Here is a 13,719-nt window from a genome sequence, read left to right as displayed (position 1 = left end):
AAAAGGGGAAAAAAAGACTCTCCCCTTTCTTCTTTTCTCTCTCTGTCCCCTTGCATTTCAATTTTTCTCTCTTCCCCATTTAGGCCATCTGCTACACTTGTTTTTCTCTGCTTACTTTCCTCTTTTTCTTTGGTCCGCTTCCTGTTCTGATCTCCTTATTTCTTTTTTTGCCTCAATCATTTTCCTTTTTTTTCTCTCTATGCCCTTCAGCATTGCAACTGCTACATGGGAACTGCATAAGGGAGATGAGGCAGCCTAATGGATGTTCTTTTTATCTGAGAGCAGGACTTATTCCCTTCCCTAAATGGTTCTTAAATATTCTGATTGGAAAAGTATAATGGAACAATTATCCTTCCACAATATTAGTTAAAGTGCAGTATTGATAATTGAAGAATACAGATTTTTAACCCATTTTTTTCACATTCCCAATCATCTACCATTTAATTTTGGAAGAAGTCTACGTAACCTCTCTTCTTCCCAAACAGGTCTTCTAAATCTGCGACAGATTGTTTTGAGTAAGATTGACCAGTCAATCCATACAAAATCATCTGCTAACACAGCAGAGGAATATGCTAAAATGTGTGAAAAAATTCTTGGAATACCAGCATCACCAGGTACACAACCTGCATGATCAAATTCAAACCTATTTTCTTATCTTATGTATCATGGAATATCAAAGCTATTTGGCGAATACATCATCATCCCATTCCTAGTTTATTCCTTCCCCATAAAGGCACACCGCGCCAGCCTTAGGAGAAACTCACTCGAAAAGCAGAATCTTCCGTCTGGGGGCAGGTGGGCTGACATGCAGAATAGAGTCAGGCCTTCTGCCCCCAGACACTGAGCAGACGTGGCCGCAGAGGCTACCAAGTGCTTAGGTGGGCTTTCTCTGGGACTTCGTCCCTGTTAGCTTGTTAATTATCTAGGTCTCACCCCTTCATGCTAACTGATGCCAGCCCATGCCCCCACAATAGCCCCTCATATTCTCCAGGACAACCCAAGCTTCCCCTAACACCCTCCCTGGTCCCTTTCAGCCATGTCAAGTTAATGCCAACTCATTGCACCCCACTAATCACTCTTTGCCCTTACACCCTCACTCAGCTGATATCTGGGATGACGGGGTTACCATAAGAGAAATAGTTGAACATTTGTGTTTAGAAGAATAAGAGATGATCTTGTTGAAATGTATAGAGAATGAGAGATGATCTTATTGAAATGTATAAGACCTGAGGGAACTTAACAGGGTGGATGCAGAAAGGTGTTTTCCTTGTGGATTAGGAGACACAGTTTAAAAATAAGGGATATCTCATTTAAGATAGAAATGAAAACTGTGAACTTAGGATCCCCTATTGGGGTAATAATAGATTGTGGAAAGTAACCATCAGCATTAAGAATGATGTTATGGTAACTGGTTAATATTATCTTATGGATCTTATAGAGACATATAGGATAATGAAAGGGATGGATAGGATAGAGGTAGAGAGATTCTTCCCACTCAGAAAGGACAGCAGGACTAGAGGGCACAGCCTCAAGATAAGGGGGGACCATTTTAGAACGGAATTGAGGAGGAACTTCTTCACTCAAAGGGTGGTGAATCTCTGGAATTCTCTGCCCATTGAAGTGGTGGAGGCTACCTCGCTAAATATATTTAAGTCACGGGTAGACAAGGGAATTAAGGGTTATGGGGAGAAAGCGGGAAAGTGGAACTGAGCCACTTCAGATCAGCCATGATCTTATTGAATGGTGGGGCAGGCTCAAAGGGCTAGATGGCCTACTCCTGCTCCTATTTCTTATGTTCTTATTAATATTTGCGGGAAACATGGGAGCATAGGGGTTATTTGGGGGGAGGGGGTACAGTTTGGCATAATGGGGGCAAAAGGTCCACTCGTGTAGCCTATAATTCATAACACCACTGACGTGCCACGAACTATCAGTGTTTGGAAAACTAGCCCCCCACTCCATGAAGATTGTGAAGAACTGGAACATGTCCATCACCAAGTCAGGAATGCAGGGTGCAGGCTTTTGCCTCAGACCATATCACTTGCACCCTTATAGGCATTCCTGAAAATAAGAAACCCTGGAATATGGAATCCTTGAATTGGGTGCTAGCCATAATTTTTAATGAGCTCCCAAGTCATCCCAACTGAGCAAAAATCCAGCCCACCATATCCACAAGTATTCCTACATTGGATCTTATAACACAGAGTAAATAATGTACTGAATTGAAGAAATGAAAAGTATGAGAAACTAAGCTATTAGCATCCACGCTTTCATAATAAGAAACATAAGCATTTTTGTTTACTTGACTTGTTTTACAGGAACAAATATGCCTGCTACTTTTGAGCACCTGGTAGATGGCTATGATGGTCAGTACTACGGGTACCTATTCAGTGAAGTTTTTTCAATGGACATGTTCTACAGCCGCTTCAAAAATAATCATATAATGGATCCTATGGTAAAACATTGCAGCCCTTCGCTTTACACTGGTATTCTATTGAAGTAATATTTGGTAATGCCATTAGTACAAAAGAACTACATCATTCAGCAATTATTTATTTTAACAGTTGGGGTCCTAGCATAGATCTCTGCGATACCCTACTAGTCACTGCCTGCCAACCAGAAAAAGACCTATTTATTTCAACTCTTTGCTTCCTGTTTGCTAACCAGCTTTCCATTCATCTCAAGATACTATCCACAATCCCATGCACTTTAACTTTACACAGTAATCTGCCATATGAGATCTTGACGAAAGCTTTCTGAAAGTCTAAATATCCTTATCCACTAGTTGTCCCTGGTCAACTCTGTTAGTTACATCCTCAAAGAATTCCAGTAGATTTGTCAAGCATGATTTCCCTTTCATAAATCAATGTTAATTATACCACTGCTTTCCATATTCTGTGCTATGTAATCCCTGATAATGGATTCGAGCAACTTCCCTATTACCGATGTTAGTCTCACTGGCCTCTCGTTCCCTGTTTCTCTCTACCTCCCTTTTTGAATAGCGGGCTTACATTAGCTACCCTCCAATCTATAGGAACCATTCAGGAGTCCAAAGAATTTTTGAAAATGACCACCATTGGATCTACTGTTTCCAGGGCCACTTCCTTAAGTACTCTGAGATGAAGATTGTCAGACTCTGGAAATTTATCAAATCTGCAATCTAATTAATTTCTCCAAAACTATTTCTCTATTAATACTGATTTCCTTCAGCTCCACGTTAAAACTCGTGCTTCTCAGAACCTCTGGTATATTTTACATGTCTTTCGTCGTGAAGACAGAAGCAAAGAACGAATTTAGTTCCTCAGCCACTTCTTTGTTCCCGTTATGAATTCCCCAGTTTCTGACTGTAAGGGGCCTACATTTATTCTTGTCAATCTTTTTCTTTTTACATATCTATAGAAACATTTACGGTCAGTTTTTATGTTCCCCACCACCTTATTTTATACTCTATTTTCCCCTCCAATTTACTCAATTCCTTGGTCCTCCTTTACAGAATTTTTAAACTGCTCTCAATCCTCAGATCTACTGCTTTTTCTTGCAAATTTATATGTTTCTTTGAATCTAATACTACTGTAGTTACCCTTTCAACCTATGGTTTGGCCATAGTTCCCTTTCCACTCATGTGCCAAATAGGAACAAACAACTTTTGGAGTTTACGTATTTGTGCTATTGCCTGTCTGCAGTCAATCCTTTCAGTAATGTTTTCCAATCCATCACAGCCAAACTTGAATTAGACAAACCATTCCAAAAGTATATGACAATATGCACAAAGGCCCATATGAGTGCACTTTATGCTGTGCCATTTTCCAACGGGTCATGGAGAAAATACTCCAAGGGTTAACTCAGGTATTGATGTACCTGGATGATGTCTTGGTCACAGAAATTTTGGAACGCAAACACCTAGCAAATCTAGAAGAGGTATTACAATGATTCTTGGAGGTCAGGGTAAGCCTGAAAAGAGAAAACGTCTTTCAAATAAGTGCCATGACCTTTTGGGCCATCAGGTGGATGGGAAAGGCCATCATCTGGTGGAGGACAAAATGAGTGCCATTAAGAAGGCGCCATCTCCAAAGAACCCCATGGAATTGAAATCATAGAATCTACAGTGCAGAAGGCGGCCATTCGGCCCATCAAGTCTGTACTGACCACAATCTCACCCAGGCCCTATTCTCGTAACCCCGCTTATTTACCCTGCTAATCCCCTTGACACCAGGGGCAATTCCACATTGCTAATCAGCTGAACCCGTACACCTTTGGAGTGTAGGAGGAAACTGGAGCACCCAGAGGAAACTCATGCAGATGCAGAGAGAATGTACAAACTGCACACAGACAGTGATCTGAGGCTGGAATTGAACCTGGGTCCATGACTCTGTGAGACAGCAGTGCTAACCACTGGGCCGCTGTGCCACCCTTAAAATCCTTTTCAGGTTATTGAATTATTGTAGGAGATTTATTCCGAATTCGTCGCCTTTACTGGCCCACTTGCATACCCTACTCCAGAAACATCAAAGGTGGTCCGGCCACAGCTGGAGATTTTAAACAGCATTAAACTGAAACTTTTGCCCTCAAGTTTATTGACCGCAAATCTGACCCCAAAAAAGACCTTATCTGGACATGTGATGCCTCCCTTTACAGGACGGAGGAGGTATTGGCACGTCACCAGAGAAATGCAACAGAGAAGCCTATAGTGTATGCACCTCGGGTGCAGAGTGGAGGGATTTCCAGGTCGAGAGAGATGGATTGGCAGTTGTCTTCGGCATTAAAAGGTTCCATCAATACGTCTACGATAGACACTTTATCATAGCAAGTGATCATAAACCGTTGCTGGGATTTTTAAGAAAGACATGGCAATACCCCTCATTGCCTCTGCCCATATAAGGCATTGGGCCTTGTTACTGGTGATTTATGAATCCCTCCGAGATCACCACCTCAGGATCTGGATAACTAAAGTTGATGCACTGAGTAGTCTTAGAATTAGAATTCGATCCTATGCCAGGTTCCACAGGTGATGAGGAGGAGCATTCCGAGATGGAAATGAAAGAGACTGGCACCCCAACTGAAGCAAGACCTCAGGAAGAAGCAGCATCAGTGACCTTATGATGCTCCCTTTGGAAGCGAAGGTATCCAATCCATTTCACACTCACTGAACTGACCCAGCCTCCAATTGACCACAGGTCCATCGCTATGTAATGGTGGAAAAGACCCTTCCATGGCAGGGGTGTTGGAGAAGAAATGGACTTGAGAGGGGAGCGATGTTATGGTGGCCACAGGAGTTCGTCAACCCTGTGAGCCTCATAGAATACAAGCTCCCCTAATAGGCAAATGGAGGCTCATCCAATAGGAAGGAACAGTGGGGGTGTTTAAAACCAGCTGGCTGACCTGATCAGGACTGATCTGTATGCTGCAGCCACTGAGCGCACTTTGAGCATGTTGTAAATAAAGGGCAATGGTGTTGGAAGACTGGCCTTGGCAAGAGTATTACAACATATATCAATGTCTTGCAAAACTACCTTCAAGAAAACTTATAAGAAAAGAAGGAAAGCTAATCACTTCTTAGAATCTGGGGAGAAACAAAGGATTTACAAGCAACTACCAAGGGGCATGCTAATCCTTGAATAGACATCAAGCTGATCCTATTTACTGAAGTCATAATTATATTGTATACAATGTATTACATTGTATACCCTTAGCAATAAAATTATTCTGTCACATGATGAAATACTGCTGTTCAAACAAACCAGCATAATCTTAGGCCTGACATGATCAACACCAAGGGAGATTCATGGTTTAAAAAATTATCCTACTGCCAGCCTTGATGTCTGCAAGGAGGGTTAGTGGTTGACGATATCTTGTTTGAAGCCTCTTTGTCCCATCAGTTGTAATGACGAAACTTACTTTGCACATTCTCTCAAATTCTTAACTAAAAATCCTTCTGTAATCCTACCTCCCAGGATAGCACCATGTTATACACTTCGGAAATGCAGATTCAGTTGTACAGATTGGAAAGAAATACTGTCCTGCTATCCTGATAGCACTTGAATCTGTTGATTGCATCAGAATACCAGAAATTTTAGAATGTCGAGGCCGGTACTTGTACCTCAGAGGAATTCCAATTGACCAGTTTCATAGTTGGCTGAATAAATCAAAAAATTGCTGATTGGTGGGACGAAAACACAGGGGGTGCAATCTTACCGGCCGTTCACACCTTGTTGCTGCTGCAAGTGAAGATGGAGAATTTGGCACTCAGCCAAATCTCCGCTCATGGCAGAGGGACCAGAGTATCCCAGTGACGTGAACAGGCAGAAGATTTTGTCCATGATCTATTCAGCCAAGGATTTTGCTGCATATATTTCCAGCCAGTTCCCTGACCTGCTTCAAATAGGTAATACTTCAACAGCAAGCACTCCAAGTAGGTGGAGAATAATGAAATTAAGATAGTTTATCTACTTTGTTACTGCCTTTATCATTTTGAATGACGTTCACCATTTACTTAATTTCCCAGCATTGAAACTGATTTTTGTCTCTTTACAAGAATTGAAGTGAGAAATCAAGTGTAAGGGTAATAGCTAGAGATGGCAAGCTTTAAATGATAATACATTGTTGCTATGCTTTGAAAAGTAAAGCATGCTGAAGTGAACTAATGTTTCCCTTTTCCCATCAATAGGTTGGTATGAAGTACAGAGACAGTATACTCAGACCGGGGGGAACTTTAGATGGCATGGACATGCTCAAAAACTTCCTTGGACGTGAACCGAATCAAAAGGCTTTCCTTGTGAGCAAAGGATTTAATGATCAATAAAAAACAGTGTTCTCCTGGTAAAAGCTGAATTTATGCACCAAGAGTAAGATACATGTGCAGCTGAATGGAACCACTGATTTCACTGATACTATTATGCAAGTTTACCCTTTAAGTGTATTGTACCAACGTTTGTTCACATTCTGGAAAGAATAATGGGTAACTGAGACTTCTGTATTAAGTAGTCAGTGGAATTAAAATAAAGAGATCACAAATAGCAAAGCTCAGTTTTCTCATAATTTTCATCCAGATTTTTAAAAAACCTATAGTTATCCTCATGTAATCACACCCAGAATGTTTTTTTTTGCGTAGTTGTTGCTGTCCTGTTTAATCTTTTCTTGGCCTTCAGCAAGTATCCTGGCATATGCAGCGGTAAATAAAGATCATACTGCTGATGGTAAAAGCCAGACAGAAAGGTTAATAATTGTGACCTCCATCACCACATGTCTATTGAGTGACTAACTGTTGGTTGCAAGCCCAGTCAGTATATTACACAAATTTTTTCATGAGCAATCCACCATAAGGCGGCATATTTTATTCTGATAGTATTAAGACAGACTTTGAGCACAGACTGTCTTTTGAAAATTTTGCATATTGTTGCAGATTTGTGTTACTTAAAGCATGAACAAGAAGGTGCATTTAATCATATTGAGTGGGATTTTCCGGTTGCGCTTGCTCCAAAACTGGCAAATCCCGCCCGAGGTCAGTGGTCCGTCCGTTACCGCTACAATTCCCATGGCGGGCAGGACGGGAATCCTCCCATTGAGTCTGATAGCATTGAGCATATAGATTCCATGTGTTTTTTCCACCCTTCATAACATGAGCTACTTTTTTTGTATAGTGGTTGAATCAATAACTGGGCTGCCATGGTGGCATAATGGTTAGCACTGCCACTTCACATACCTCACCATGCCAGAGACCTGGGTTCACTTCCCAGCTTGGGTCACTGTCTGTGTGGAGTTTGCATGTTTTCCCCATGCTTCTCTGCCATAGCAGATGGTGAAATTTGAATTGAATAAAAATCTGGAATTAAAAGTCCACTGATGATGATGAAATCATATTGATTGTTGTAAAAAAAAAACTGATTCGATAATGTCCGTTAGAAAAAGAAATCTGTCATCCTGACTTGGTCTGGCCTACATGTGACTCCAAATCCACAGCAATGTGGTTGACTCTTAAATGCCCACAAGGATGGGCAATAAATGCTGGCCCAGCCAGCAACACCCAGATCCCATAAACAAATTGTGTTAATATATATAGCATAGAAATAGGCCATTCGGTCCAAGCAGTCCATTCCAATGCTGATGCTCAACTTGAGCCTCTTCTCATCTAAATCTACCGTCATAGATATCCATTCTCTATTTTGTCAAATGCTTATCTGGTTTCTCTTTAACTGCACCTATACAATTATCTTCAGCCAGTACCTGTTGTAGCAAGTTTCATATTCCCTCCATTCTTTTAAATTTCTGCTGAATTCTCTTGTTGAATTTCTTGGTGACTGTTTTGCATTAATAGCCTCAGGTTATGCCCTTCCCAACAACTGAAAACATTCTCTCTAATTCCTCTCTGTCAAAACCAATCATAACTTTAAAGTCATCACCCCTCATCTTTTCTTTGAAGAGAAGAAAGATCCCCATCCAGTCAGTCCTTTTCTGAAAACATAGCCACCCATTTCTGGTATTATCTTTGTAAGTCTTCCCTGCACCATCTCCAGTGTCTGTATATCCTTTTTTTAATAATGTGACCAGAACTGCACTGAACTATTCTAAGTGTAAACTAACAAATTTTTGAAACAGGTTCAGCATAACCTCACTATTTTTCAGTTCTGTCCCTCTAAGAATAATGCCTAGTGCTTGGTTTGCTTTGTTTTTGTGCCTCGCTAACCTGTGGTGCAACTTTTATAGATTGGTGTATTTTTAGTCCAAGATCCTTTGGTTCCGCTATCTTTTCTAGACTTGCATCTTCCAAGTAATAAGTAACTTCCTGATTCTTCCTATCAAAGTATACTACCCCACATTTATGTGTGTTGAACTTCATTTGCCCATTTTGCAAATCCTCCTTTAATTTGTTGCAGTCGTCCTCAGTATTGATTATTTCCCCCAATTTAGTGTCATGCACAAATTTAGAAGTTGTGTTTTTCATTCCTAAGTTCATACTGTTCATGTAAATTGTGAACAGCAGCTCTCCCACCACTGATCCTTGTGGAAGGCTCATCCCACCTTCTGCTACTCAGAATAACTACCCTTCGTCCCCGCTCTCTGCTTTCTGTTTTGAATCCAGCTAGCAATCCATTCCACCACTTGTTCCCATTTCACATTCTCTAACCTTAATCATTGCATTTCTCTTGAACACCTTATTGAAGGTCTGTTGAAAGTCCAAAGAAAGTTCATCCACTATATTACCAGTGTCTACTGAATAAATTTATAGATACCTGAAGATTGAAGATAAAGCAAAGCATAAAACATAACAAAATTTCTCTAATAGCATCTTGCAAACTTGCAACCTCTGCTACCTAGGGGGAAAAGAGCAACATGCAAATGGGAATACCATTACCTGCAAGTTTCTCTCTTGGTCACACATCACCCTGATTTGGAAATCTATTACTGTTCCTTCATCATCGGTAAGTCAAAATCCTGATCGGTAAGTCAAAATCCTGGAGCTCATTCTCTAACAGTACGAGGGGAATATCTTCATAATATAGATTGTGGCAGTTCAAGAAGGTGTATCGCCATCAACTCCTCAAGAGCAATTAGAGATGGGCAATAAACATTGCTCTGACCAGAAATGTACACATCCCATGAATGAATATAAAAAAAGGTGTGCCACATAGAAACAAAAACTTGCATATTGTCACACATTCTTGAATTATGAAAATAATGTATGTTATTAATGTCTCTTGTGGAATTAAGTTTAAGTTTATTTATTAGTGTCACAAGTTGACTTACTATTAATGCAGAAACTCAGCTAACATTCTGGGGACCCAGGTTTGAATCCCACCACGGCAGATGGTGGAATTTGAATTAACATAAAAAAAATTTGGAATTAAAAATCGACAGATGACCGTAAAGCCATTGTGGATTGCCAGATAAACCCATCTGGTTCACTAATATCCCCTTTAGGAAGGAAACCTGCAATCTTTACCTAGCCTGGCCTGCATGTGACTCCAGAGCTAAAGCAATGTGGTTGACTCTTAATTGCCCTCCAAGTGTAACCTTTTGGACTGCAGGAGGAAAATGTAGCACCCAGAGGAAACCCAAGCAGACATGGGGAGAATGTGCAGACTCTGCACAGACCGTGACTGAAGCTGGGAATCAAACCCAGGCCCCTGGCACTATGAAGCAGCAGTGCTAACCACTGTGCTGTAAGGGTTACAATCTACATTTGTGTTCTTGATCAAAATAGAAATGTAAGATTCAAATGAATGAATATTCTTACTCTGCTTGTAAAATTATTTTTCTTTTCTAGTTGCTTCTATGGTAACATGGTTATGGACCTTTGATGTCCCAACTTTTAAGTTGACCTTGTGTGTGACATCGTTCATGGGAAATACATTCAAACAAAATTGTCTGTCTTTTTGTAAACTTGTTTTGCTTCCAGCTCTCTCTGATTCTGATTTTTGACTCTATTTTGCACCTGATTCTGTCTTTCCTCTCTCTCTCTGCCTCTGTCTCTGATTTGGTAGTTTCTCATTTAAGATGTCATGTCTCGCTACTTAGCTTTCACTTTTTTAAAAGATGTTTCTCATTGTGCAAGTTCTGTCCTGGGCTTCTTGTATCTCTCACAACCTCTTTTATTGAATGTACATATTATTTTACTGATGTTACCAAACATGCTTTAAAGTACCTTGCAGTATGGTAACCAACTTTTTTTTATTCATTCATGGGACATGGGCATTGTTGGCTGGCCAGCATTTATTGCCCATCCCTAGTTGCCCTTGAACTGAGTGGCTTGCTATGCCATTTCAGTGGGCATTTGAAAGTCAACCACATTGGTCTGGCCCTGGAGTCACATGTAGGCCAGACCAAGTAAGGATTGCAGATTTGTTTCCTTAAAGGACATTAGTGAACCAGATGGGATTACAGGTGTGCAAAAGGAATGTAATCCTGCAGTGTGGGTGCAGAACAGGTAGGGACCAGTTTATTAATTTGTTTCATCAAATTGCTTTTTTACTTTTTTGTTAATTAATTAATTACTTTTTTGACTTGGGTTAATCATTTCAATTTTAGATGTCTTGGGATGGGATACGGAGAGGCTGCAACTGAGAATGAAAGTGAGTGAAGGTTTTGGAGCCAGGAAAAAATGGAAGGCTACAAAATGAGGAGGCTGGGAGATAGAACAGGGTTGGAGGTAGTCTGGAGTTTTGGGTATTTGGGAATAAGACGTGGGAGCCTCAGAACTTGCGGTCATTTTATGGAGCAGAATATTTGGACAGCTGTGCATCAGTGTGTCATAACCCAGAGGAAGCAAATGAACCAGCAGAAATCAATAGCTTCACTGCCCTCATGATGGAGTCTTGAAAAGTCACTTGTGCAAGAAGGCCTGGAGATTAAAGGTGACTTGAATACAGAGATTATCTACATTAATTCTTTGCATGAAGAGATTGACGGGATTGTAGACAAATTTGCTGATGATTTAAAGATACGAAGAGAGCAAGTTGCGAAGAGGATATGTGGGCCACGATATTTCAGACCCGCCATGGCTGGACCTGCTGCAGGGTATGTGGCAGGCCAGCCAAAATCCATTGAGTTTTGGTGGGTCCAGACAATCCCGGCAGTGGACAGGACGGAAAAATCCCGGTGATGGAGTTAGCAAAAGGATGCAATTAGGTTAAGTGGGCCAAAAATTTGACAAATGGAGGATATTGTGGGGAAAAGTGAGGCTGTCCACTTTGGTAGGAAGAATAGAAAAGCAGAATGTTATTTAATTGGAGAGAAATTGCAGAATACTGCAGTACAGAGAGACTTGGTCATCCATGTGCATAAATCACAAACCTTTAGCAAGGAGGTACAGCAAGCTTAAAGTTTTAAGGTTTATTTATTAGTATCACCAGTAGGCTTACATTAACACTGCAGTGAAGTTACTGTGAAAATCCCCTAGTTGCCACACTACAAGGCCTGTTTGTGTACACTGAGGGAGAATTTAGCATGGCCAATGTACTTAACCCAGCACATCTTTTGGAGTGTGGGAGGAAACTGGAGCACCTGGAGGAAACCCACTCAGACATAGGGAGAATGTACAGACTCTGCACAGATAGTGAACCAAGCTGGGTATCGAACCTGGGTCCCTGACACTTTAAGGCAGAAGTGCCAACCAGTGGAAAGTTGGCCTTTATTGCAAGGATGGAGAATAAAAGTAGGCAAGTCTTGCTACAATTGTACAGAACATTGATGAGACCACACTGGGAGTACTGTGTACAGCTTTGCCCTTACATAAGGAGGGATATACTTGCAGTGGAAGCAGTGCAGAGAAGTTACATTAGGCTGATTACTGGAATGAAGGGGATCATACTGGGAGACATGGCTTCTTAAAAAAGCAACATTCGAGAGGCATTTTGACAGATACAAGAATAGGCAGGGAATAGAGCGATACGGACAGGTTAGGGGCAAAAGGTCTTTAGAAAGGTATCATATGTCAGCACAGGCTTGGTGGGCTGAAGGGCCTGCTCTTGTGCTGTACTGTTCTTTGCTCTTTTATGTGAGGGAAGGTTCAGACTATACTTATTGAAGTTTAGAAGAATAAGAGGTGATCTTATTGAGACATAAAAGATTCACGTAAGATTTTAAGGGACATGCAAGGCAGTATGGAAAGTGAAGTTAAGGCCATGGTCAGAGTATGTTCTTATGTTCTTATGAACTGAATGGCTGCTCCTGGTTCTATCTCTTATGATCTTATGGCCCTAAAAATAAAACCCAACTCTGTTTTCCCTGTGCAAAGGCAATTAGAAAGCAAGCTTAAATCCCCTGGAGGAGAAGAGAATGTTGTAAGATAAATTCAGACATGACTTTGGAAGATGGGAGTAGTATGTTTTTAATGTTTCCCAGTGAATTATGTTGTTTTACAGATTTTATGACATTTCAGTAGTAGTGAATGAAGGAAATAAATGCATGGATTTGATGGAAGTGACAGCAGAAAGAACAAGAATATCAAGAAACAATGTGAGAAGCAAGAGAAATAGTGGTAGAGTGATAGAGCAGCGTCAGCACGCCGGAGGGGCAACAGCATGAGAAGCTAACATCTAAAAACAAATAGATAAAAGCTGGAAAAACAGTGACAGACCATCAGCGAGAGAGGAAACAGCAAGCCTGAGGGGAAACAGTGTGAGTCACTGAGAACAGTAACTCAGAGTCAGAGGATGAGCTGAACACAGAATACTGAGAAAGAAAATTAAAAAGGATATAATGCAGCAGTGGGAGTGGGTAGCAGGTAAGTACTAGCTTACTAATTTGTTTCATGAAATTGTTTCTCACTTTAGTTCATTAATTTGGTAATTATTTTTTGATTTAGATTGAAAAATCTTAACTCCACTTATTATAGTTTTTCAGTCTTCTATCGATTGGATTCTTTGGGATCGGTGTCATGGCTTTATAGCCATGATGTGGAGATGCCGGCGTTGGATTGGGTTGGGCACAGTAAGAAGTCTCACAACATCAGGTTAAAGTCCAACAGGTTTATTTGGAACCTCAAGCTTTCGGAGCACTGCTCCTTCATCAGGTGAGTCAGGCTGCTTCACCTGATGAAGGAACAGCGCTCCGAAAGCTTGTGATTCCAAATAAACCTGGTGTTGTGAAACTTCTTACAATGGCTTTATAGGTCATACTCTTCCACAGCAGTGTCTTAACTTTTTAAAGTCCAATATTAAATGTTTATTTGTCAGGGCCTCAGTCATTTAGAGGTCCTACGATTGGCTATGTTGTAAACTAGTC

The 13,719-nt window shown here is 40.8% G+C and overlaps 1 protein-coding gene across 4 annotated transcripts in view; it reads left to right on the top strand.

Moving 5' to 3' along the window:
- The window catches only part of LOC145343265 (neurolysin, mitochondrial-like), a 44,227-nt gene extending 37,229 nt beyond the window's left edge, over positions 1-6,998 (top strand). For 2 of the 4 annotated variants that reach the window (XM_080189385.1, XM_080189384.1), the window contains 3 exons: positions 486-614; positions 2,319-2,455; positions 6,665-6,998. In XM_080189385.1, coding sequence (XP_080045511.1) covers positions 486-614; positions 2,319-2,455; positions 6,665-6,799 — 401 coding nt within the window. In that variant the 3' untranslated portion in view covers positions 6,800-6,998. Of the gene's footprint in view, positions 1-485; positions 615-2,318; positions 2,456-6,664 lie in introns of those variants that run through there. The other 2 variants (XM_080189386.1, XM_080189387.1) reach the window with 2 other exon arrangements.
- The last annotated feature ends 6,721 nt before the right edge of the window (positions 6,999-13,719 follow it).

Source organism: Carcharhinus amblyrhynchos, chromosome 5 (genome assembly GCF_965287045.1).
Source record: "Carcharhinus amblyrhynchos chromosome 5, sCarAmb.v2.hapA, whole genome shotgun sequence".
NCBI lineage: Eukaryota > Metazoa > Chordata > Chondrichthyes > Carcharhiniformes > Carcharhinidae > Carcharhinus > Carcharhinus amblyrhynchos.
This window is presented reverse-complemented; position numbering and strand designations above follow the sequence as displayed.